The 27,251-nt window shown below is 43.9% G+C and overlaps 1 protein-coding gene across 2 annotated transcripts in view; it reads left to right on the top strand.

Annotated features, from left to right (window-relative positions):
* The window catches only part of MTA3 (metastasis associated 1 family member 3), a 163,671-nt gene that overhangs the window by 78,864 nt on the left and 57,556 nt on the right, over nucleotides 1-27,251 (top strand). The window contains exon 1 of one of the 2 annotated variants that reach the window (XM_019549404.1): nucleotides 22,561-22,675. The exons of the other annotated variant lie outside the window; for it this stretch is intronic. Coding sequence (XP_019404949.1) covers nucleotides 22,600-22,675 — 76 coding nt within the window. The 5' untranslated portion in view covers nucleotides 22,561-22,599. Of the gene's footprint in view, nucleotides 1-22,560; nucleotides 22,676-27,251 lie in introns of those variants that run through there. 2 annotated transcript variants of the gene reach the window in all.

Raw genomic sequence — 27,251 nt, 5'->3', positions numbered from 1 at the left:
TGGCCCCGGGCTCTAGCTCCCTCTGGCTGCAGATCCAGGAGAAGCCAAACAGGGTTATTTTTCCCCAAGTGGCACAATTTGCTCCGCACCAAAGTGCATGTCTGGGCATGTGAGCCGAGGCAAAAAGCTGTTGCTCAAATTTGTACTACTTCTGTTTGAGCTGCTGCAAGTGCATATGCTTGCATGTGTGGATGTGCCCTATGAGTACATCAGCTTTACTACATTTGATAAACTTATTATTGTATGAGAAAACATGGTTTGCAGGGCTGTGTTTCTGGCTTAGAGACGACATCACATCCATCTGTCTTTGGTGAAATCATATAAGCTTTCCAGTTTACATAAAATGTCCAGCATTATTATACTGTACTATACTATATTATATTATCATGTCACACATCATAAATATATATTGACTTATATATTCAGAAAAGAAGCCTGCATAATTTTACTTAAAAATTTCAGTTGAAATTCTAGCCCCAGTGAAGTCAAATGGGGGCTTTGTGCCCATAGCTGTCAGTGCCCATAGTTAGGTTCTTAACACTTTCCATTGTAACTGTTTTCAGTTATTAGTATCTATTTGTGATGAAATTTTCCTTGCTTGATTTCTGTCTGATACTGAATTTTTGTCAAAGTTTGTGCAAATACTGTACATTATGTGAGAGAAGCTGGTTTAAGTTTATCTCTGGGACTAGTTTGCCAGTGCTAAAAAGAAGTCCTTTTCTTAATCACTAAACTCGGGGATTTCAGTTGTTGAAATCTGTCAGACATAATGCCAAATAATGTCTTTGTTGTTCCTATCAATCTCTATTCAGGGTGGATGCATCACATCATTTACGGCCCCTCCCCCCATCTATTGAGAGAGCGCACATACTGCTTATGTGTTCAATGTAGGTGCTTGAACCACCTCCGCTGGCAGACTGTTCCAGACCTTGGGGGCTCGGGCAGTAAAGAAATTCTTCCTTATGTCCAGCCTGAAATGGTCTTGCAGGAGTTTGTGACCGATGTGCTTAGTATACTTATTCTCAACCAGGCATCCTTTGAGGGGTACTGTGGATTCCAGCCTCTGGGAGTAAGAACAGGTCAGTGCTGGCTCCTCCATACCCTGGGCACTCTGTCCTTGCCTCTGTCATAGCTGCACTCTTCCACCAGCTCCAAGAGCAGGGGAGCAAGCTGTGTTGAAAATGGCAGACCACCCCTATGTGTAATATATGATAAACCACACACAAAAACAGCCTTGTTTCTTTCTACCTTGTGCTCTGCCATGGGTGGGAAGACACAAAGCTGTTTTTTTAGCCTGGCTTCTTCCCCTACTTCTCCCATGCTCCTGGAGCTGGTAGGGGAGGGACTTTGGGGAATGGTCAGGCATTCAAGTCCCTAGAGGAGCAGCCATAGCAGGAGGTGCTACATTCACCCCCTTGGGAATAGATGAGGCAAGGAAGGGTCAGACCATGGAAAGAATAGGGCGCAGAAGGGTCCTGCTCTGCCACATTCAGCTGTCACCAGCCTCTACACCAGTGGCTACTGTCACCTCCTTCTTCCCCCTCAGGAACAGCTGCCTCCTTCAGGGCTCTGTTGATCTACCCCCAAGCTCCCCATTATGCTCCACCAAGCACCTCCTACCAATCTGAGCCCTGTGCACCACCGCCTGCCATGCTCCAAGGGAGTGCCCTGCCAGTCCTGCCACCCTGCGAGATTCTTTTAAGAATGCTGCCAGGTTTGAAAATGTAAGCACTGTGAAAAAGAAGTCTTTAAACATGGTATTGCTAATTCCCAAAAGTTATAGAAGGGTACCTTGAGTTTTAAAAGGATGAGGAGCACTGGCTTAGTAGGAGTAGAATCCTAGTAGTGCCTACTTTTAATGGGTTTAATCTACAGCCATAAAATATTTAATGGTATTTTTGGTGTGCTATTCATATCTTTTGGTAGATACTGGGATTTTAAAAGGTCTAGTTTAGCCAGTAAGTGTCACTGACTTGTAATTTTAAATTATAACCATGTGCTGTATACATTAATATCTAATATCCAGTAATTTTATTGGAAGTTCAAAATATGTATGAGAAGGAGTTGAAGGAAGAGGAAAACTGAATTACAGTTCACCCAGTAGTGATCCTTGTATTTTAACTTACTTTAGGATTTTTGTTATATTTTTTACATTACGCACTCTCAGCAGTTCCATTTTTAGATCAAGAATACTTGCTTTTAGTCTTATCCAGAAGTTGACTCCATTTCCTCAAAATTTTGGGAAAACTCTATTCACCTCTTATAAAGTCATCTTACAATGTAGAAATATACTTTTGTATTGTAAAATTTGATCATAATATTTTCCTTCTTGCAAATTTGATAGGTGGGCTTTTTAAATGTTGGAGGTTTCTAGATGACTAGTCTTCACTAGATATTCATATTTGTTAACTTAAAAAGATCATTACATTTGAGAGCAATGTACACTTTAAATCTCATGGCTCTATATTTCTTGGTGGAACTTTTCTGTTACATAAACAGTTCTGTTACTGTCTGTGGATCATTAGGACTCTTCTAATTAAAGTCAGTGGGAATTTTGTCATTAATATTGTGAGGACCTAGGTTCAAAGACAGGGGTGGACAAAATATGGCCTGCAGGCTGGATTCGGTCTTCCAAGCCATTCTATGCAGCCTGTGGGGCCCCTACAAAATTTAGAAAATATTTTTCTGCTCCTGGCTGCCTGTCAGAGATGACAGAAGCCAGAGGCAGTAGGATCCAGGGGGAACTGCCAGCAGGATGCAGCAGCCCAGTCCCACCCCACCCCCAGCCATTTCCGTGCCTTCCTGCCCCAGCATTGCTCCAGCACAATGTGATTCCTGGCTGCATTGCCGGACTGGGAAGCACAGGGCCACCGCCAGTAGCCTGGGATGTGTGTGTTCATAGGGTGAGTCCCACACGCACACTCCACTATACACATGCACCCACACCCCCCTCACACTGCCATACACGCAGACCCCCACACACCACAGCCACCCTCCCCCCACACACAGCCCCCCACACACTTTCCCCCCACAAACCCCATACTTACCCTCAGACACACCCTCCCCCACACCCTGCATGCCCACAGCTCCCCACAAACCTATATCCACCCACAATATACAACAGTAAGACTTAATTTTAAGCTTGCGCAACAGATAGGGAAGTAGGGTGGGGGGGACGCAGTGTTGCAGCTGGACAGGAGCGCAGAGCTTGGGGCTGGGATGGCGGGAGAGGGAAATCTGCAGCCCACATCCACAAGGGGCAGTGGGACTGCCAAGCTTGGGTGGGCAGGGTGTGGGTGTATGGGATTTTTGATGTGTGAGGGGGTGGAGCAACGTCCCATACACTCCCCCGCCCATAGTGTACAACCCCTGGCACTGGCGGCAGCAGATGGCAGCAAGCCCTCTGGGTGCTATTGGCCTACACAGGTGCTGCCATCTGGTGGTGCGCAGCTCCAGCTGGTTCTTATAGCCGCATGTGGTGGCAAGGAGCAGAGCCAGGCTGACCCACCTTTATTGTGCGGGGCTTCCTGCACTGCACGTGCACTCCCAGGATTTGTGTACCACCAGGGGAAGCCCTATGTGATGGAGCCAGCAGCCTTCCCTGCTCCCTGCTGCTATATGCAGCTGCTGAGACTCCACTGGAAGTGGAGTGGAGTCCCTCACCGTGTTTCCTGGAGGAGTCCTAGGACCTGCATGTGGCAGCAGGGAAGGAATCTGGCTCCATTGCACTGGGCTTTCCCTCAGTGGCACATGAGTACCGGGATCAGCACGTGTGCCACGGGGAGCCTCACACAATAGAGGTGGGCTGGCCTGGCTCCACTCTTTGTGTCAGTCACATGCAGCTCCCAGAACTGGCTGGAGTTGTGCACGGCCAGACGGCTGTGCCTGCACAGGCCACAAGCACCCCAAGGGCTCACTGCCGTGCTGCTGCCAATGGCAGTGGGGGCTATGTGCCGTGGGAGGGAGGATGTGGGGCAGTCCCCACTTCCCCCCACCCTGCCACAAACCCCACTGCTCCCACAACCCCATCACATATACACATCTCCCACAACATACCCTACAGCCCCACCACAGTCGCATCCCCTCACAAAACCCACTTCCTCCACATCCCACCATACACACACATACACACTTACCCCTAGCCACACCCCACACACTCCCCCACACACACTACACAAGTGTAATAATTTATTGTTGAGCTATTATGCAGTCATCTCTAGATATACTATGCAAACACAAATCATGAGAAAAATAGTTTTTGAAATAAAGTATTTTGTAGATGTTTGACTTTTAGTATGTTTTTTCCCCCCCTGGTTCCAAGATGGCAATCCCCACTCCCAAAAGGAGTACTTGTGGGGGCAAGGGGACGGACTTCCGGTGACAAAGTTCAGGGGTTAGGGGTGGGACTTCAGGTCCCAAGATGATGGGGGGCAGGGCATCTGATAAGGGGTGGGGCTACCCTTGTGGCCCTCGACAGCTCACCAGAACTCATTAAATGACTCTCCAGCTGAAATAATTGCCCAACCCTGCTTTAAAGTGTATCAAGTTAGGTAACAAAAATCAGCTGTCAGTTTTGGCCTTATATCATCTAATTCTACTGTTTACTAAAGTTCAGAATGTTACTAATATCCTGCAGGTTCTGAGTTAGTACAGTCAATTTAGGCTAAAAGTAACAGAGAGGCAAGCTGCCTTCTTTGTAAATCATTAGATGATAGAAACTAAGAAATTCCCGAAAATCTTACTTTAAGAAAAATCTCAGTGGCATGCACAATTAGTTTAGTTTGAACTGTTATTGCTTTGCTAACCTGAACCAAAGCACTGAAGTAATTTTAATTCAGATTACCTTTCAGAAGGCTGGTCACAAAATAACTATTTAATGAAAAAGTTCTTTGAACTGTGAAAGCTTTTAAGCATTTTCTATAAATATAAAATCACGTTTATAAGAACTTACTAATGGCTATTAGGCTTGTAGACTAAGAATTCAGATTGCTTTTGTTTTTCCTATACTGACCATCAGGGCTCACATTGTCTGTATGAAGTGCTTATATCGCTTGATGGCTTGGTCCAGCACTTACACGGAAGAAAAAAGTTTCATAGTAGCTAGGGTCAGGAGGGACCTGAACAGATCATCTAGCCTGACCCCCTGCCACAGGCAGGAATGAATGCTGGGTTCACAAAAGCCCAGACAGGTGATCATCCAACCTCCTCTTGAATTTGCCCAAGGTAGGGGCGAGGACTGCTTCCCTGGGAAGTTGGTTCCAGATTTTGGCCACCCTAACTGCAAAATATTGCCTTCTGATCTTTAACCTAAACCTATTCTCCATCAGCTTATTACCATTGTTCCTTGTCACCCCACATGGTGCTGGGGAGAAAAAGGCTCTACCTATTTGCTGTTGATCTCCCCTCATGAGTTTGTAGGCAGCCACCAGGTCCCCCCTCAGCCTCCTCTTGCTGAGGCTGAACAGGTTCAGGTCCCCCAGTCTCTCCTCGCAGGGCCTGTCATGCTGCCCTCTCACCAAGTGAGTGGCCCTCCTCTGACCCCTCTCCAGGTTGGCCACATCCCTTTTGAAGTGCAGTGCCCAGTACTAGACGCAGTACTCCAACTGTGGCCTGACCAGTGTCGCGTAGAGGGGAAGTATAACCTCTCTGGACCAGCTTGATATGCACCTTTGGATGCATGACAAGGTATGGCTGGCCTTGCTGGCTGCAGTCTGGCATTGGCGGCTCATGTTCATCTTGGAGTCAATAATGACTTCAAGATCCCTTTCCGCCATTGTGCTTTCAAGAAGGGAACTGCCCAGCCTGTATGTATCCTGCACCCTGTATTTGTCTACGTTGAACCCCATCCTATTCTCGTCTGCCCACTTTTGTAGTCTGTCTAAATCTATTTGCAGCCTCTCTCTCCCTTCAAGTGTGTCCACCTCACCCCACATCTTAGTGTTGTCAGCAAACTTGGACAGTGTACTTTCCACCCCCTCGTCCAAGTCACTGATGAAGATGTGAAACAGTGCAGGTACGCTACTGCTCACTTCTCACCAGTTTGAGTACAACCCATCCACCGCTACTCTCTGGGTGTTCCCCATCAGTCAATTTTTTACCCATCCAACTTTGCAGGCATCAGTGCCACAGTTAATTTATTGATGAGGATGGGCTGAGAGACAGTGTCAAAGACCTTCTTAAAGTCTAGAAAGGCTACATCCACGGTGACATCATCATCCAAGAATTTAGTTACTTGGTCGTAAAAGGCAATCAGGTTGGTCAGGCAGGACCTGCCTTTGATGAACCCATGCTGATTGCCTCTGAGCATGATCTCCCCTGCCGGCCCCCCACAGATGTGCTCCTTGATGATTCTCTCCAAGATCTTCCCAAGCACCGAGGTGAAGCTTACAGGCCTATAGTTACTTGGGTCCTCCTTCCTCCCTTTCTTGAAAATTGGGACCACATTAGCCAGTTTCCAATCCCCCGGCACCTGGCCAGATGACCACGAATGCTCATATAGCCGGGCCAAGGGCTGCACGATGACCCCTACCAGCTCCCTCAACACCCTTGGGTGCATGGCATCTGGACCTGCATATTTACAAATGTCTAGCCCTTCCAGAAGATCCCCAACTACAGCTGCACTGACTGAAGGCCTGACAGAGCTATCCCCAAGATTGTCCCTACCTCTGGCCTGACAGAGCTATCCTGGTCCCTGTTTAAGAAAACAGAGGCAAATAAACTGTTAGAAATATCAGCTTTTTTGTCTGGCGTAGCCACAAGATTACCATTTGTGTCTTGCAGGGGCACTACATTGCCTGGTGCCCTCTTCTTGCTCCCAATGTATTTGAAAAGGGACTTTTTGTTGTCCTTAATCCTGGATGCTAGTCTGAGTTCCATCTCTGCCTTGGCCTTCCTAATATCCCTCCTACACTCACGGGCCAAGGAGGAGTACACCTCCTTGGTGATAGCTCCTCCCTTCCACTGATTGTACGCCCCCTTTTTAGTCCTCAGGGATTCCTGAATGCCCTTGCTGAGCTGAGGGAGTTTCTGAGCACCCTTACCACCCTTGCTTCTCTCAGGGACTGTTATCCTTTGGGCCTGGAGGATCGCCCCCTTAAGGTATGACCATCCCTTGTGGACTCCCACCTCCTCTACCTTCTGGGCCCTCAGCGTCTCCCGCACTAGTCTCCTAAGCTCATTGAAGTTGGCCCTTCTGAAGTCAAGGGCTTTAGCCTTGGTGTGAGCCCTTGACGCCCTACGTTGGATAGTGAAATCCAGCAGATGATGATCGCTATTGCCCAGGTGGTCAAGTACCTGCAGTCCCCTCACCAGGTCATCCCCCGTGGCCAGGACCAGGTCCAGCAAGGCATTACCCCTAGTGGGGCTGTGCACTTCCTGGATAAGGTGAACTTCCTGTAATACAGCCAGGAACCTATGCCAGCGGTCAGACTTGGCTGTCTGCTCCTCCCAGCAAATGTCTGGGTAGTTTAGGTCACCCATGGCAATAACATCCCTTGACCTAACCACCTCCATAAGCTGACTGGAGAAGCCCTGGTCCAGCTCTTCTACCTGGTTGGGTGGTCTGTAGTAAACACCCTCCGTAAGGTCCCTTTCGCCATGCCCCCTTGTAGTTTGACCCATAGTGTCTCTGCCCAACCCTCCTCTAACCCGAAGCTAATCTTTGATGATGTGAGGTGCTTTTTGACATAGAGCACAACCCCCTAACCTTTCCTCTCTGTCCTGTCTCTTCTATATAGGGTGTATCCCCGAATGCCCGCCGCCCAGTAATAGGTAGGGTCCCACCAGGTTTCTATGAGCCCTACTAAGTCTGGGTTCTTACTCGCAATCAGGAGGCACAGTTCCTCCTGCTTACTCCCCATACACGTACTTAGTGTAGAGGCACCTGAGGCTTCCTGAGGGTGCACATGCCTCCCTCCCACTCCCAGAACAGTTGTGGCCCCCTGCTCCCTGGACGTTGATGCTTATCTGGGCTTCCCTTCCTCTTGTCACCCTGCATGCTTGTGAAGCATCCTGTCCACTCAAGTTGTTGCCTGTCTCTCTTATAGGTATAGATTTTTTTGCTCCTGAAAATTAACATTTTTCTTCGCTGAACAGGACAAGTCAGGAAAATTCAGAATTTCTTTAAATGGCTACAAACCAGAGAACTGATAGGGGTGTCAAAGATAGGACCCCCAGTGCTGTCGCTGGGTCTGATCATGGCATGTGCCTGGTGTGCAGACTCACGGACTGCTTCCCCTTCTCCCTCCCACAGCATAGCTGATCTCGTGGCTGCTCTGTCTAATCTGGGACCAGGCTGGAGTGGACACTGCATGCCATACAGTTTAGCCTGAGTGGCAGCTGTGCTACACGTGGTGCCAGCCCTGCCTGGATTACTTAACAATTGGTGTCTGCACTGGGATGTATGCTACATATGGCTCTGCTGCAACCAGTCTGCGACTCACGCTGGACATGGTGCTCACAAGCACCACGTATAGTGCAGACTAGCTAGCAGGTGCCATGTGCAGCACAGTCCTGGATATGCCGGAATGGGTTTTACCTGTGGTGTAGTCTGGCTGGGGCCACTACCATGTGCAGCACAGCTGCAGCTCCACCCAGATTACACCACATGCACCAGCCATTCTGACCACTCTGGCAACCACACCGCACACAGTGCGGGTACCAGCCCAGCTGGAGGAGCGGATACGAGATCAGTTATGCTAGGAGAGGGGAGGGGATGTATGGACCTGATTCAGCCCACAGACCAGCCCCCTGCCACTCATCCAGCCTTTGGGTGATTTTAAGTATTTTAATTATTGTGATAATTTTAAAGACGCTGTCGTTTTTGCTTCCCCAGCAATTAGCAGCAAATGGCCCAGTTGGCAGGGCTGCTCTACCAATCAGGGATGTGGGGGACAAGCAGCAAAATGAAAAACATTAAGGGAGCTGCTGTGGGTACACTTCTGGTGCGATTTACAGAGATCCCTATTTTTAATATTGAGCTACTTTGGTATCTCATCATACCGCTCCACTGTGCATTGTATTCAGATTTTAGTCCCTGATTTACTAGTTTGTAAAAGAGGATAATAATATTCCCTCATATCACATGGGTGATATTAATATAACTTAATATTTGTTGTAAAGTCTCAGATTCCATAGCACCACAGAAAGAGAAAATGAATAACGGAGTCTCAGGGCAAGTTTTGAATAATGTACCGAGTATAAGGTGACAAGACTCATTAAACAGAAGAGAAAGCACAATAGTGAATAATTGCTCAATAAGTGAGACTTTTGAGCATGGAATGAGGCAGTATTCCTATGAAAAAGTGATGATATTAAAAGCTGTATCGTCTTGTACATGAACAACAGGGGTAACATAATGTTTTACCGTACCATTAATTCAGGAAATTCTTAATTTTCAGTTGCTTGACTTCGCAAGCCTAATGTCATGTTGACAAAATGAGAGAGAGAGAGAGTGCACGTGAGTATGTGTAATATCAATTTAGCTTAATTCTTTACTTGGATTAAGCCAAATCGGTGATTCTCAGCCAGTGGAGGCTGTCAGATCCTTTTGAGTGTGTCATGGCATGCTGTTCAATAGGAGGGCTCTTACATGTGTGACCAAATTATGCATGTTTCATAAGATAAACCCAGAGTTTTAAATAGGAATCTGTAGTGTCAAAAACATTCTGACCTGTTATGGTCTTTTTAGTTTTTTACAGGAGAATGGCTCTGCTGTTTTTCTGTATTCAAAAAATGAATGAAAGCTAAGAGTTGCCATTTTCTGAGGAGTGCCTTGCATCTAATGAGGTTGAGAATCACTCATCTAAGTGGGCGTAAACCGTTAAGTCCATTTTAAGGGTGCAAGTTTGAATCTAGAGGTACATATAGATCCTCCAAATTACGCCTTTTGTTCAATGGCATCTTGCAGCTTAGGCTGGGAATTAAGCTGCTCTTATAGTGGAGTTACTCTCCATTCGGCCATTTTGGGGAAAAACATACTGGCTCTGTAAAAATGTATGGCAGTTCATTTGCTACAAATGTAGCCAAAGTGTTAACCTAGGGCAAGTAGATAAAATCGCCTCTTTGGCCAAAGCAGTAATTTGCTTTTTCTGTTGATTGAGTGATAAATCAGTGAGAAAAATTAGGGAACAAAGCCAATAAAGATCAGCATTTGTTACCGTCTTTGTAAGTGCTGGGCTGAAGTTTCTGAAGCAACGGGTAGGTTTAAAATAAATTGGGAATTTTGACATGACATTTTGTAATCATGTTATGATATAAAGTTAGTGGTATGGTTTGGGAATTTTGCATTGGAATGGTTTTCTGATGGAAAAGGCAGTTTCTGCAAAATCTAAATTGTGAGAGGCAAAATTAAAAAAAATATATATAAAAGCAGTGACAAGTGGCAACACTGGGATTGACACAAACCCCCCTCCTACCACTTTACAGAAAGAACTCTGTAGTTACAGGTTGTGTTCAAGTGTTTGCCACATGATCTTACAATGTAGAAATATGTCGCATATCACAGACTGGGTCCAGTGTATACAGGCACTTGCCGTTGCTGGGAGCTACATGGACAACCCAGTACAAGTAACTTGGAGTTGGGGAAGCAGTTGGCAGGCTCAGGGGCGGGGCAGGGGCACTAGTAATTCCATGGGCAGGGAAGGGAGGTTGTTTGGATCACGGGGAGCTGAAGGGTCCAGCAGTGTTGGTGAGTCCTTGTGGGAGATTATTCGTCTAGGGCTGGCAGGTTTGGAGAGCTCTGGTAAGGGCCAGAGAGGGTAAGATGAGCACAGCCCTGGGGCTGGGGTCAGTAGTAGGGCTTGCCCAGCCCCAGGGCTCCATTCTGAATGTGTGCAGACATTTTCTGGATTGAGTTAAACTATCCTCAGTCTAAGTTAGCTCATCTGCTTAGGTGAACTAACTTAGATGGGGTACACCATTTTTGGCCTGATTTAAACCCCCTTGAATGTCTGCACAGGTGGACATTTAGGTCAACCTAACCAGTTAAGTCTACTGGTTTATACCATTGTTACATTGAGACTGAGATGGGAAAATGAGAACAGGAACCTTTATGAAACTAAATGTTGGCTTTCATTTTCACAATGATGAATACAATATTATATAGTTTTGGATACCACGGTTAGTTAGGGAAGTTAGTTGTAGTTATTTTTTAAACTCTATGTAAGTTTGGTAGAAAATTAACATTTTTTCCAAAAGTGGTGTTCCCTCCTGGGAATACTTAAAAGACCTTTTCTTTCCATTGATGTAGCTGTCACATTTTCATATCAGTCATTTACTTTTTCACGCAAAATTCCTACCAATGTTTGTAGCTCAAAGGAATTTTGCACAGAAGTATAATAACCCATGATCTTCTAAATTTTTGGTTGAGGGCCTTAACCAGAACGACCACCATTTTTTTTCCTCTCCTGAGATTTGGAGTTGAGTAGTGACATCTTGGTGTTCATAACCTACAGAGTGAGGGAGCAGAACAGCATATATAACTGTATCAAGGATACAGGCATATGTGGTGAGGTGAAACTACAGAGATAGAAGCCTATGGCAAATACTTCTGATTTTTTGCGATTTCATTTTTTGACAAGTTACCAGAGTCTATCATGTCTGCCACAAAAGTGTTAATAGATTCTACTCGGTTACAAAACTTACATGTACTGATATTACAGAGCTTGCAAAGTGGAACACCTAAACAATTAAAACTTGGCTTTCTGGTTCACCCAACAGCGTTAGAGCCATGCCTTCTCCAACCAGAATCTTCCTGTCTCGCCTTTTGAGACATCAGAGTTCTCAACTTGTGTGGTATCTTTGTATGTGGTGGCCTGACCCTGCAACTCATTAAATTTAGAGATAGAGCAGGCAGGGTGAGACCAAGTGTACAAATCAGTTTAGTCACTGCTATGACACTGCCTATGGCTGTGTAGCAAAGCAGTTTACTTAGGTATATATGTTCAATAAAGCAAGTAGCAAGAATGAATCCATATTTTTAATTAAAAATATAAAAATTGGACAAGTTAATGTTAAAATGACATTAACTCTTGTTACAAAGCATTTAGTACAATTAAATTATATACTTAATAGTCTGTAATCAATATTTGAAAATACAACTTTTGTAAAAATGCCCCTGAGTTAATATTGTGATTGCAGGACTTTAGAAGTTTCTTATCCAGTTCACTAAAGGCATAGGGTAAAATTTTGTGGGGAACCTAAATTGTAGTCTAGGAGGAGCAAATTTCATTTGGCTTTGAGCTGTGCTTTATTTTCAAGTTTCGGTTGGCTCTCTTAGTCCCAATCTGCTCTGATAGTGTGGAGCATTGAGAACTTTCTTAAGCTTATGGTAGCCTCCAGGAAGTATTCTGTGGTGAACAGTGGTGTTTTAAATCCCCACTTTGCTGTGCCTTCATTCCTAACATTTTAGTCTTCCTTTAAGACTTGAAAGAGAACTTCCACTGTTCTGGTTCCTTGAGTTGAGCATTTAGGGCTGCTTTGTGTTGCTCTGGACCTTTTGCTCAGTAAAAATGGTTTGGAGTAGGGACTGAGGATTTCATCCTTGTTCTGTAGACTCAGAAAGCTGAAGTATCATTAGACTGAACAACATGTTCAAGAAACCTATACTGAATGTATGAACTCAATTTTTGGGGTCTGACTTACTACTGGAGAACACACTGAACATTGTTAGTAAGACCTTTGTCAGTAGTTCTTTGTTTTCTGTCACTGGGGAAAAAAATAAAGACATCCAAAGCCCCAGTTTAAAAATTAGCATCTACCTTTGCACATCTGGAAATATTAAAAGAAAGAGTGTAGGTTTGACATTTTTGTGCAAGCATTTCAATTTCCACTACTGGATTTTTTTAAAGATGAGCAATTTTTAAATTGATGCAGTTCTAATAACTTAATGTTTAAAAAGGACAGAGTGGAGGGAAAATGTAACTACTTAATTGTTGTTGGTGTCCAAAAAAGCTATATTTCAAGATAACCTCATTTTGGATTCAAATAAATATAGTACTTTTCCTCATTCAGAATGGGGGGAAAAGCTCATTATCTTGGGTTCAAGTGTTGGGGGAAGCACCATGGCTCCAACTTTAAGTCCAGGGTAGAAGTCAGAGCCGCAGATGCTGCCCTGCTTGTCACCTTCCTACAGCCTCTGCTCCCTTCCATTACCCAGCTACTGCCTCTGCCTCCTATCCTGCTCCTGTCCTCCTCTCTCTAGGGCCAGAGCTGCTGCACATATTTACTGCACATATATGTAAATAACAAATGAAACAACTCGCAATAAGCTGTAGGGGCAAGTCTAAATGAGCGCAAACATGTGGTATATAGTGCTGCAGTTGGGTGTCTGATACTTAGCAGCACTGGGGGAGGGGGTTGACCCTGGAAGATCAAACAAAAGTGAGGTGGCACATGTGGCAGCAGTATGTGCTGCCCAAAACTGGAGCCTGCTGCAGGAATGCCATGGCTGCAGCTCCCAGAGGTCCCCAGGACCTCAGATAAGGCTGCTGGGGCTAGTGCAGTTGCTGGCCCTAGCCTCCCATATCCTACATGAGGCAACATGGTGCGTGGCATAGGCGTTCCCTTGGGAGAAGTAGCAGTGGCCCAGTGTGCCACTGCAACTTGTCCCTGGAGAAACACACATTCCCTCTTGTCTGGATGCCCCTTAAGAGAGCGAAGTGATGGACTTGTTTAAACCATTATCTGAAACCATGTATTAACTCACCCAGGGTGCTCCAGTGATCCACTTGTTTTTACAACAGAATGATCTACTCAGACTTTGACAATGGATTTACAGCAGCAGAAGCAAATACCAAGGCCTATATCCTTATGGGTTTTTATGGTTACCTTGCATCAGTGTGATCTGGATTTAAAATCTGACCCTACCTTTCCAGTGTGAGTCTGTGACAAAGTATTTTACATGCTGAAACCTTAAACTGCTACAACAAAATAAACAGCAATTTCCATATATCAGGCAAAAAAGTTTTATAAAAGGGCAGAAGAAGTAACTGATATGGTTCTTTGAAGAACACTCTTTAATGAAGCAAACAAAATCTTGGTAGTGATAGAACAGATAAAATGGGTCTTAATGAACAGCCATACATGAGTAGCATTTGCCTATGTAGCATCTCAAAATAGATTTCCAGAGAGAGTTTTTAGTTAATAAATCAGAATGAAAGCAGCATTTATCTTTGATCAAACATCTTTTGCTTTCAATTGATGTTTTCATTAGTTTTCATTTTGTCATTGAAGTTAATGTCAAAAGGTAATTCACTTCGGTATCTTTCTGAAAAGGCAACATTTCCTCTAGGATTAAAAACAAAAAAACTATGTTGCTGGTCTCAGAGCTCTTTGCTCCTGCTAGCTCAAAGTACATTGTTTTATTTTTATATATTATCAATAATAGTGTCAGTAGAACAAGTCTCTCATAATAACCAAGCACTTGGATATCAGGAATAGTAAAATAAGGATCAAGTACTAATACAAAAAGCAGTATTAATGACTTGCCTGAGGGCCAGTTTAATTTGTATATAGGCTTATTTATTAGTCTTAATAGAACAACGAATACATGCAAGTTGTGCATATGGTGTTGGATCATTTTGAATAGATTAATAGAAATTGCCTGTTGTTTGCATTAGTAACAATTAAAACATGATTCACTCTTCCCCCACACCCATCAAATACTATGATTGAGGACTATTAACTCTGTGTAATATAGTATGCATTCCTCTGTTAGACGTAAAGCAGAGCAGAGATTAACTCGCTTAGAGAGGCATAAGATTTTTGTAGGCAACAGCCTATTTAGTCAGATGTTGTGACATCAGATGCGTCTTTGTAATAGAATAATTGCTCTCTAATTTTTCTATATTCAAAAAAAATTTCATGAAAGCCAACAGCTGGTATTTCCCCAGTAGAGCCTTGAGTCTAATGAGGGGTACTTTGAATCTAAACAGGTTGAGAACCACTACTCTAAGGGTGCATCCAGATGAATGTGGACCTGTTTGCGACACCACATGCCACACATGCAGGCATTACCCACCTAAAAATAGTGGGGCGGTGTATGTGGCGGCAGTACACACAACCCAAAACCAGAGCCTGGCCAGCTGGAGCTATGCTCCAGCTGCCAGCCAGGCTCCCCTGCTGCAGGCGCACCATGGCTGCAACTCCCATAGCCCGACAGGACCCCAGGTTAGGCTGCTGGGGCCAGCACAACAGTTGCTGGTCCCAGCCTCCCCTGCCCTACCTGGGGCAATGTGTCATGGTCCAGAGCATGGGTGGCATGGATGTTCTCTGGGGACAAGTAGCAGCAGCACAAAATGTGCCACTGCTACTTGTCCCTGGGGAACACACATTCCTGCTTGTGGGGACGCAACCTGAAGTGCCACCATACCCTGCCTTGTGCCTCACTTCAGAGTAACTTGGCTAACTACCTTTGATAGATATGAGACAATTAAGTTAGGTGTGTTGTAAAACAATATTTTTGAAGTGTTTTGTTATTCCTGGATGTCAGAAACAACATAAGGCATAGGACAAAGTATATGGCATAAGCATTAGCAGAAATAAATATTTCCATTACAAATCCCTCTCTTTGGTTACTCATAATTATTTCAGAAGTATATTTCTGGGGCTGTATTTCTGTACTAGTTCAGCAAGATAGTGACTGCAACTGATTTAATGGCACTACACATCCTGAAAGTTAAAACTGTACTTAAGTACTTCACTGTAGTGGGACCACTGACAATTTTTAGAATAACAATTCAGTGATTACTTAATGGACCATGTGGTTGTCTTTGGCACTAAAAAGTTAATTTAGGAGATGAACAGTTTATAGAAATAGTTTTGTTTAACAATTAAATGTTATAAAAGCGCTTTATCTTGTTTGTACTTGTGCTTATTACCTGAAATGTAGCAACAGATCTATTATAATTAAGATTATCCACTTTGGGGGAAGTCGGTGGGACTTCTGTCACTGATATCAAGGGGGCCAGATTTCACTCTGTTTAGCTGTTTAAGGAGATTTTTGCCATGAATTATCCAATTCCTAGTTTTGTTACATGTATATTATCCTACTCCTAATTACTTAAACTGAGGAAATGGTTAAAATCAGCTGGCTTCTCTTTTTTTGCAGTTGGCCACAATGTAAGACTAACAGCTTTCATTAATTCATTAGTGTGGAAAGCTGTACATCATTATAGTTGGAAATATCCCTTTGTTCATATTAATAATACCTACAGAGTTCTGTCTAAAACTGATTTAAAGGCATAAACTCAATCTCAGGGCATTTCTACTTTTTTGAGAGTATACTTGCTGTATGTTAAAATTATTGTGGTTCAAAGTAATGTACTGCAGTACATTCATAAATTGGCTTTCAAATGCCATATCATGTAAGGGCTTAATTCACTTCTTTATAAGAAAAATTGAAAAGCAGATACCAGATATGGGTAGGAGACATTTTTACACTGGAGTAATTCAAAATCCACTTCATGTTGAGGATAAATTCTCCTGTGACTTTCACATCTGACTGCCATTATGTAAATAAGCAGCCCTGTTGACTTTATAGTTCCAAAATCAGCAGGACTTCTCACGTACATAAGTTTAAGCATATGTATAAAGCTTTCCAGGACGGAAATTACTAGTAGAAGAAAAGGAAATGAATGCAAAGTTGAACTTGGGTTTAGGCATCACTGAAAGGTATTTGTTGTAAATTGTTTAAACATGTATCTATTTAAATAATGAGGCACCAGAACTCATTTAAATACTAATAAGTCTAGAAATATGAATGCTTTGAAACTGAGTGCTGTTCTGGTACACCATAAAATATTAAAAATAGAGAGTCATAGAAAAGTAGGTCTGGAAAGGTCCTCAGGAGATTATCCAGACTACCCCTTTGGTCATGGTAGGATCATTCCCACCCAATCTAAACTATCTGGTAGAGGTCTAATCCGGGAATCAGTTGGGGGGATGGGGGGGAAGAGGTGGGGGCTTTGCATGTACTGTGTCACAGGGAGGTACTTGGAGGGGGGGTGTTGCAAATGCTGTGGCTGAATGGCAAGCAGTTAGTTGGCAGTACCAGCCTGCCTGGGACCCAGGTCAGGCTGATCGAGCCCGTATCTGCAAAACTTTGCCAACCTCTGTTCTAACTTGTTCCTAAAACTGATGAGCCGCTCACAGAAACTCAACTACCACACACACTACCTGAAAGCATTAAGATCACCCCAGATAAAGCAGGGGGATGAGGGCACTGTCAATATTGTACCGCTGCAGCAGCAGGAAGTTTGTTAAAATACATTCAAAGGATCCAAGGACGAGGACCATGTCCCCTGCTACAGAGGAAGGCAAAATCCCCCACAATCCATGTCAGGCTGACTGTGAGGTACAGTTACTTATCCCAAGTGTGCTGCTCAGTCTGATCCTGAGCCAAGGATCAAGACCCTTTCTCCAGAAACCTCTCCTGTTCTTTAAGCTCCAGGAAGAGCATTGGCATACCCTGGTCAAAATCGCTAGTCTTGCCTGCAGTTAGCACCTGGTGTGTTGAAGGAGGGGAGAGAATATCTAATGCCTGGAGCAACAGGAGGGGAAATTCCTTCACAGCAAAGCTTGGAAGCACCCTCCACTCTGCACTGCAGCTTGGGGACTGCAAGTGCAACACCATATATTATACACCTTAACTGGAGAGCCAGAACTCTCCTCTCTGTCATCCCTTACAACAAGAAAGTACACATTTAACTTGAGGAAAAACACACGGTTCAAGGCCAAACTATTTACCTTCTTTCAAAAATTTCAAAAAGAAGAAAATTCACAGCTAAGGGGGAAATGTCAGACATCCTATCATGCCTGAGTACCTGTCTTTGAGCTTAAAATTACCAAACGACATGAATCTTGGATAAACAGTAGAGTTCTCATCTGATTTGTCATTTGTTCTGCTGTAAATTTTTTTATGGCAGCACAAACAATGAGCAAATAGATATCAATACCTTTTGTTGGGACCATGTGAAAAGAGGATCAGTGGCAGGACAAAAGGTAGTGATACTCTGCCTCCTTATTGTGGCAGGTATCTATTACCTGTGTGGTGCTTTCCCCACACAGCCAGATTGGTGCCCTGGGTCTGGGTAGGAAAAAGCCCCGCTTCCCCCATTCAGCCAGACCCATGCCTAGGGTCTAGCTGAGCCTTTCCCTGCCCAGCCAGACCCACCTGCCTGCTTTCACTGGCCAGGACCATGCCCCAGGGTTTTACTATTTTGGCATATAAATTGATAGATGGGTTTTTAGAACTCTGCAATGGCAGGAAGTTTGTTAAAATACATTCAAAGGATACAAGGATGAGGACCAAGATTCATATGCTGATGATACTCACTAGGCCCTAGGAATGGGATGCATATTTCCTTGGGGATTTTCCTCCAAAGGACAAATTATTGAAAATCTTAAGCCTTATAAACTAAAACCTTAGAGAATAAAAAATAATCAGGCTAGACTCATTTTATTATCCTAGGAAATGTTCAGCAGCAGTATAAAGATATCTGGCCTACTGTGAGAAAATGCATGATTTATGTCAACCTGTATCTTATTATTTACTGGTAAGATTTATTCATATACATTCACGTTATAGATTCAGCTGTGTTTTGGGGATTTATGTCAATAAGAAACTCATTTACATCCTAACTGAATAACCATTTGTGCTTTTATAGCTGAGCACATCTTTATTATGTGAAGTTTTATTCTCCAATTAAGTGATGATTTTCCTCCTCCTGCCTATGCCCCCCGCTCCTTAGGTTAGTCTTACTATATATTCTTGTTTGCTCATAATATATTTGTTTTTGGTATTTAATGCAAAATCTTTGATTTTTTTTGGAGCAAATTTCTATTTATACTTGCAGTTTTATTCACAAAAAACAAAATGAAAAAGCACCCTATGTCAAGATGCAGTGCATAGCAAAACAACTTTTTCATTCTAACCATTAAACTCAGGAATGGATCAAATTTACATCAATTTAGATCAGTGGTTGTCAACTGGGGGTACGCATACCCCTGGTGATACTTAAAAAGGTCGTAGGGGGTACACAGAATGGATGAAAAAAAATTACTAGAGGTGCACAGATACATCAGTCCCATATCAAATCAGCACCGATATAAGGAAAAGTGACAGTATTGACAACTGGCTTTTTGGGCTGATGTGGCTGATAATGTGACCAATAAATGCCCCGTGCATGTGCTCAGCCACAATGCAGCATGCAGGCAACCAAGAGAGCAGCCCAGTAGTGTGGAGAGCAGCTAGATCTGGTTGGTAAGTCTGCTGTGATGGAAGGGACATAGGGGGTGGGTAAATCGAGGCCCCAGCAGTGAGGGAGGGAGTGAGGCTGAAGCTGGGGCAGGTGCTGCAGAGCCTGGGCGTGGGACAGAACCATGGCTTGTCCAGAGGGTTCATAGCGGCGGGAGCTGCCCCCCACTATACCCCCGCATGAGCTGCTCATGGCTCAATCCCGCACTTTTCCCTGGCTGTGCAGCCCCTGCCCCACTCCCTCCCTCACTGCGGGGGCCTCTATGTGACTGGACTCGGTGTGGGGGCATGAGGAGTATGAAGTACCCTTTTTTGGGTTTGTTTTACGTATGTAAGCAGCCTGAGTTGTTTTAGTTAGAAACATTAAATAGATCATACTCATGACTGATTTGTATTTTTAATCTTTATAAAGACAGACAAAGTAGGTGTACTGTAGATGTTAAAGGACAACTTTAAGCAGTATGAAGTTTAATTTCTGAATTGTATTCTCTGTATCTTTTTGGTAGCCAGAAAACTGAGAGAAACCAAAGAATGATGCCGCTTTGCTTTTTCTATAAAATAAATAACTAAAAAATGCTTGCAGTGCAGCAGTCAAGCCACAAATATGAGAACAAGACTCTGTGAGTTGGCAATAAAGTATGGTAGACAGTTGCATATTTTCCACGGTGTTTTGTGACATATGAAACTATTTAATAAGGCTGTGTAGGGTTAGTCAGGCAGAATACTGCCTTCAACATTTTTTTTGAATTCTTGATGGAATGAAAGCATCATTGGCAAAGTAACAATGGAAGCAGACCCTGTGTTTCATTTATATTCTTAGGCTACATCCAGGCATTCATTGCTGTTGGTGAGAAATTTAGTCTGGGAGCTGGAGCATACATACATTCTAGCCCTCTGGTGAGCTCTCTAGCCAGGGGGGCACAAGAGGGCAGCTCTCTAGGCCACCTCTGCCTTTTAGGGGAGCCCATCACTCGCCTGTCTGCACTGTACCCCATCTGGGAAGGGGGTAGGCTTCAATAGGCAGTCCCTCAGCTTTTATATTGCCTTGTGTGTAGTCCAAATGATCTATACACAGGGTGATTAAAAGCCTGAGGCATGGGGAGCTGGGGCCAGAGACAAATTCCCTGACCTTGGGTCCCAGCTTTTAAAGCAGCACATATGCCTCCCAGCTGGGCAGCATATGAAGTTTTTAAAGCCCACAAGACCATGAACCAGCATGGGGAAAGATTCTCAGGCTTCATTTCCCAACCCCAGGGCTTTTACAGTCTTTGCCCTGCCACCCGGTTGGGCAGTGTGGGTCACATTTAAACCAAGGGGGACTAGGAATTGGACTTGGGGATAGCCTCCCCCACCTGGTGTCTGATCCCTGACAATTTCCTGCAGCTGCAAGGCTGTCTAAGCCTTGGCACAGGTATAACAGCTATGACACAGCTGATGACTGCTCCCCAGATGCTTCCAGCTCGATTGACAGGTGTATTGCGGGGGGGGGGGGCGCAGGGGGGGCAGTGGCCCCTTTGGATCAAAGGCGTCCTTGCAGCCATGGGAGAATTGTCCCCTGTGGTTCTCGGCCCTTGCCCCTGCCCCTTCCCCCACTCCCCCTTGCTGATCCCAAGCAGGCTTCCCTGTGGAATGGGAAGAGGGGGCTCCTCTCCCACCATGGGAGTATTACCCCCCTTACCAGCCCATGAATCAGCTGGTTGAGGGGTGCGGATTCTCTTGGGGCTCTATGTGGGCTCCAGCTGCCTCCCACTGCTATACTGCAGTTTGAACCAGAGAACATCCTGGACCAGGGCTCTTCTCCTATGGCAGGAATTCTCCTGAGGCTCCAGAAGGGTTATGTCTCAGGAGGATGCTCCCCTCTCCCGTCAAGTGATTGGTGGGAGAGGAGACAGGGTCCCCATGTGTTTCTTGACATCTTGCCCATGGGCAGCCTGTCAAGGAGCTAGTGTTTTTCTTCCTCCCTCTCCAAAGGGGTATGGAATACTTTTTCTATCTCCCAAGTGAAGCATACAAACTTTCAAGTTAGAATAGAAGGAAGATATTTTTGTAAGTAATTGATCTAATTTCTTGCAGAAGAGCTATTTTTCATCAGCAGAAAAGCCCTTGACTCTGTAAGCTCTCTTTTTTGTGTTGGGAGAAAGTCTTTTCTTGTGGTGCAAATGGAGCATCTGTATGGCTGTGTCCAGACAAGCACAGACACTGGGTTTCCTGGAGACAAGTAGCAGCAGCACACCTTGTTCTGCTGCTACCTGTCCCCAGGGAATGCCTGTGCCACGTGTTGCTGTAGCCAGGTGGAGTAGGGGAGGCTGGGGCCAACAGCTGTGCTGGGGCCAGCACCATTGCCTGGGGGCTGGTGAAGCTGGAGCTGTAGTACTCTTGCAACTGGAAGCCTGACCAGGAACCAGAGCATGGCTCCAACTGACTAGGCTCCAGTTTTGGGTTGTACACACTGCTGCCACATGTGCCACCGCGGCTTTTTTTGGCATGGGTTTTTTGACCCCAGGATCTACCCCCAAGGTAGTAGTGCAGAGAATGTGTGAATGTGCAGTCTGGACATGGCCTATATGACCTTATATAGCACTTAGCAGCATAGTAATACAGCATAGTGATTAAACTCCTCATTTGGAAAGGTATTTAGGTGCTGTATTTGCTGTATTTGAAGCATATTAATAGTCCTGTTTGCTTAAAACGATTCATGTGCCTAAGTACCATGTTAATAAGGGCCTTTAGGTAAGATTCAAAGCCTCTCATTCATGGGCTTTGGATCAAACCCTGAATGAATTTCCTGAGTTTATGACAGGCAGTCTGTGGCATAGAAAGAAGTCCAGTTGTATGATCAGAGATGTTCCTTTGTTACTACAGCTCTGTACTGGAGGCCAAGATTTTCAAACTTTTTTTTAAGGAAGTCTAGGGTAAAACACCTTGAAAAATCTTGGATTTCTGGTACTTTGCATTTCTTGAAAATCAGGTTTTCTTTTAAATATCTGGAATTGGGTACTAGGAAATCGGGGCACCCAATCTTCTTTTTATGATCTGTATATTTAATTTGAAATAGCTGTGAAATTATTCTTGAAATACAAATGGATTTTGAGAAATACTGCAAATTATATCAAGTTATATCTGACAAGCTAAGTCACTAAAAGTTAAACACTTTGGGCGTGCCCAGACGAGTGCACATGTGTGGTTTGTGGCGCTGCAAACCACATGCAGTGAACATGCAACTGTGTGCCACACTACAGATTTTCAGCACAGCGCTGAAGTTCAATACTGAGACACTGCAAAAAACTGTGGCAAATGCAGCAGCAGTGTGCTCTGCTAAAAATGGAGCCTGGCTGTCCAGAGCTATGCTCTGGCTGCTGGCCAAGCTCTGTGCAGCTAGATTGGCACTGCTGCTTCCTTGGAAGGCCCTCAGGACCCCTGGTAAGGCTTTTAGGGCCAGCAACTGTGCTGGCCTCAACCTCCCCTACTCCACCTGGGATGATTTGGTGTATACTGAGGCATGCGTGCAGGGGCATGCCCTGGGGCACAAAGCGGTGGCACAAATATGTACTGCTACTATTTGTGCCATGGCAGACACATGCCTCTGCATGTGTGGACATGCCCTTCATGTTCTTTTTAAAGAACATGAAGGGCACAGAATCAGAAATGTGTTGGAAGAGAGAACATCATTGTTGGTGGCTTCTCCCTTGAGAATTATAAGCAAACATTTCCCAGATGTGTTTTATAAATGTTGCTCATATTTGTTGTCATTCAGTCCCTTTGTAAAAGGGTAACCTTGTGAAACACACCACAATAAAGAGGGATTACTGTAGAGTTCAGCAAAATATTGTCAGTAGCATTTTAGGTTGTTTATTACAGTTTATTTCTTCTGAATATTTGTCCTTTTGACAAGGTACAGACATTCAAAAAGCCCGAGGCAGAGTCTGAGTTATGTGGTTTTCTGTAGGCGGTGTAGTTTAGATTGGCCGTGAACAGAGCACACATTCACTCTTTGATGAGGGGCAAATATTTGATTGGGTTCTGCCATTTTTAAACCAGTCTGTGTGCCAGACTTCTGTTCTGTTATGGGTGTAGATCGGTTTTGGATCACTTATACCGGTAAAAATGTAATGTTTGTACCTGGTCCTTTCTACAGTTAAGCTTGAGCTATGTAGAAGTTGGGGGTGCATGGTATCTCACAGGCTGTTTGTGACATCCCACCAGATTTGAAATTTTAGAACAGAGCTGTCCAGCTTGCAGCCTGTGGGTGGCATGTGAGGGGTTAAATTGCAGTCTGTGGGCTCCTGCCCAGGTGCTCCTCTCCACCAACCTGGTTTCTCTTACTATTGTGCTCTCCAGGCTCCCTCAGCCTCCTGTCATTTTAACTTCCTGCTCCCACCCATGGGAATGAGGTGGGGCAGCATAGCATTTAGGGTCTGGGGCACTTGTATGGTGGGAGCACCCGAGCAGCACTGCTTAGCATGGGGGGGATGCTGGCAGCATGGTGTGGGACACGGCTCACATGGGTGTGACCGTCACAACCTCTGACTACTTAAAAGTTAAAAAGCTCTATCCTAGCAGAAACAGAATCTGATGCGATGTTTGGCTGGATAATTATTGTATCATTAACTGGTTAATTGTGCAATAAATTTAGATCAGCCTTACGTGCAAAGTAATTATCACACGATAAAAATGACTATCCAACTATAAGAAGAGCCAGACAGCTATAAAGTTAGTGCTTGAAAATGTGTAATAACTCTACAGCTGGTTTCTATCATGCTTTAATTTGAACATATAGCCAGGACCCTTTCTATACAGTTCTGCTTGAAATTTGGTATTGCTGGATTTTTTTGGTTCATTTGTTTGAAAGGACTGACTGAAGTCACTGAACTTAACTTCCTTTTCTTAAAAAAAGATTGTACATAGTAAAACCAGAAACTTGAGAAGTCCTTCCCTGGATGCTTGGTGAGGGCAAGAACCAAAGAGATTTTTATTTTTCCATTGATATGTTCTAGTAAACTAGTCTTCAGGATTGGCCTGGCCATAATCTAGTCACCAGCTTTTTTACTTTTTGTTCCATCCAGGAAGAGCACACATCAACTGCTGAAACTTCCTTAGCCTGACAAAGGGTTTTTGAACCTGAAAGCTTGCTTAAAAATTGTTTTCCAATTATTTAGTTGGTCTGATAAAAGATATCAGGTTCACCCAAAGAACCTTGTCTGCCTATGTACGGTACGAAGTATATATCATAGAAACGTAAACCAGGTTAACCTATCTGTATAGCTTTCAGTTAAATTCAAATGTCTCCAAGGTAAACATTAAGCTGTTAACCGATATATTAGTTTTTAGTCTTGGTGAGACCTGCCAAACTAGAAATTGTACAATACAGTGATAAGGTCAAATTATATTATGGAGAGACCTGACATTTTGCCATTGATTTCAGTGGCAGCAAGATTTCTCTGGCTCTTTTGGTTTTATTATATTAAAAAAATACCCAACATTTTTTTCAGCTGATTCAAAATTAAAAGTTTTTCATTTTGATATATTTTGTGTGTTGGATGTCCAAAAATGTGTATATTTTGTACTGCTACCTGGAGGCCAAGTAAAGAGCTTTAAAAATTCAGATCTGTCTAAAAATGAATTTTGGCTTCAAAATGAAAAGTTGAGTGCAAACCTATAGTTTATCCTTATTCTTTTTACATTCTGTTTAAGTCTCCTATTTTTCTATTTCTGGAAACTATTTATCTAAAAATTACAATGCGGTTTCATTCTCTTCCCTCCAGTTCACAAATTGTACAGCCTCTAGCTTGTTTTCTAGTTCACATATTGTACAGCCTCTACCTTGCCTTGCAATAATTCTGCTCTGCTATTTACAGTTCTTTTGTGCTTTAGGAACACATTTGCAACAGTATAAAACTGTGATTCTGAAGGAGTGATTTGTTTGCTCAGATTCCTCCATGTACTTAGTTACCCATTTCATTTTCCAAGAATCTACTTCACGACTCCACCTCTGCTAGGTTCTTGCTGTGCTGCTTCGGAATTTTTTCCCCAGGGCTTTAGGTCTGTCTTCCTAAGTGTCTCATCTAGGGAATGGCTCTGAGGGTCCTGGCAGACATTGTATTTATGGCACAATTAGTGCATTCATCACACCAACATAACAGCTAACTTATGGTGCCATTAATGGCAAACAAGCCTCAAAGATATTTCACATAAAATGTATGACATAGAGATGTTCCACATAATGTAGAATATCTTTCATTATTATGTGGAACATCTCTATGATTGGTTTGTATGAAACCATAGTTTGAATGTGTGGCTTGTCTCAGATCTGGGGCTGCCTTGTTTGGATGCTGACAGTCAGCTTATCATTAGCCTGGCGATGAGGTAGCCCTAGGTCTGGGACTGGGTGGGGAGCCCTGAGGCTCCCTACAACCAGGCACTTTAAGGAGTCTTGTCTGCAGTTCCTTGCAGGCAGCAGTGCAAGGCAGCAAATCTGGGAAGGCCTGCATTTGGGATTAGGCAGAGGGCAGCTTCAGGTCTCATTTTGAGACCTGGGACTGCTTTCTGTCTAATTTTAGGGATAGGCCATGGGGTGGCTGCATTCTAGACCCAGGATCCTGACAGTCAGCTGATCATCAGGTTGGCATGGAGCAGTTCTGGCAGCTAGAAGTTGAGCTGTTTGGGTCTGGGAAATGTTATGCCCTCCCTAAAATAGCATAACCTGACATGCACATGTGGGATGGTAGGTCACGCAATTTTGGGATGGGGCATGAAATTCCTCACACCTCAATTGTGCAACTGCCTTAATGCCTGCCAATAGCCTGATGCTTTCATTCTCATGTATTCTGGGAGTGTGAACAGGCCTTTGGGCAAAAACTATATTTCATTAGTTTTTGCTGTTTTGGGGAGTTGTGTAGTGCTTGGTGTTGTCAGTGCTATGAATGGTCAATGTTCTGTTCCCCTTACATGGATCTTCTTCTCTCAAGTAGCTTTTGACAGCAATATGAACTCTCAGCATGCAGGGACTCATTGTGCTTTGAGCGTGCCAAAGGGATGATAGGACTATGAAATCAAATTTTGGACAGTTAGATCTTCAGGTTATTCTGTTAACTTAGATTTAGGTCCCCTTTATATGTGTGGGCAAAGGCATGATGGAATCTAATGCATGATTCACAACAGTCGTACCTCCTGACATACCACACATACATACATACCACATACACTGTAGCTGAGGGGCTTCCAGCAGCAGGGGAGACCTTGCTGCACATGTAAATTAAAGCTGGATAGCAGTCGACTATAAAGTAAGCGCACATTTTTGAGGTCTAACTACGTAGCTGGTTGGATCCTTTTAGTGTGATATAGCTACTTTGCACATGTAGCTGGTCTCTAGGTAATTGTGCAGTTAACCAGTTAATTGTACAATACCTATAATGTGTAGAGGGCATCTCATAGACACAAAATTTCACCAAGGGTATCATGAAATCTACAGCATGTCTCCCAGCACTGCACCCTATTTATGGATATGGATTAGTTAAAGAGTGTCAAATCCATTAGACAGGCAGCTTTCTGTTGACCGTGCATCAGAGGAAGCTCATTTACCCTGTTTGTTCTTAGTACATGGAATATATTGTGCTAATGAATGGTGCTCCTGAAATGTTAGGTTCAGCCAGCAGGGTGTGAGTATAACTGGTCTATTTGTTAGGATTAAAACCATACCCTGCTTGCATTTTCCTTCTTAGCAGACACATTAGAGAACCCTATCCCATATAATACGCTTACAGAAAGACAGTACAAGTCTAGAAGAGCAATAGTTTCATTTCCAGGCTACTCCTAGGTTCAGGTTATTTCACATTTTCATGATGCTGTGCATATTTAGATTTGTAACTAGAAATAAACCATTAGTAATGCACTGTAAGTGTGAGTGATAATGGGTTTTGTTTCAAATTTGTAAATTTAAATTGCACAACTCTGAAAGTGTTGTGTGATATAAAGGATTTCATAGACGTTAGGGCTGGAA

Source organism: Crocodylus porosus, unplaced genomic scaffold (genome assembly GCF_001723895.1).
Source record: "Crocodylus porosus isolate Cpor-Errol unplaced genomic scaffold, CroPor_comp1, whole genome shotgun sequence".
In the NCBI taxonomy this organism is placed as follows: domain Eukaryota; kingdom Metazoa; phylum Chordata; order Crocodylia; family Crocodylidae; genus Crocodylus; species Crocodylus porosus.
Note: the sequence above shows the minus strand (reverse complement) of the source record. Positions and strands in the feature narration are given on the sequence as shown.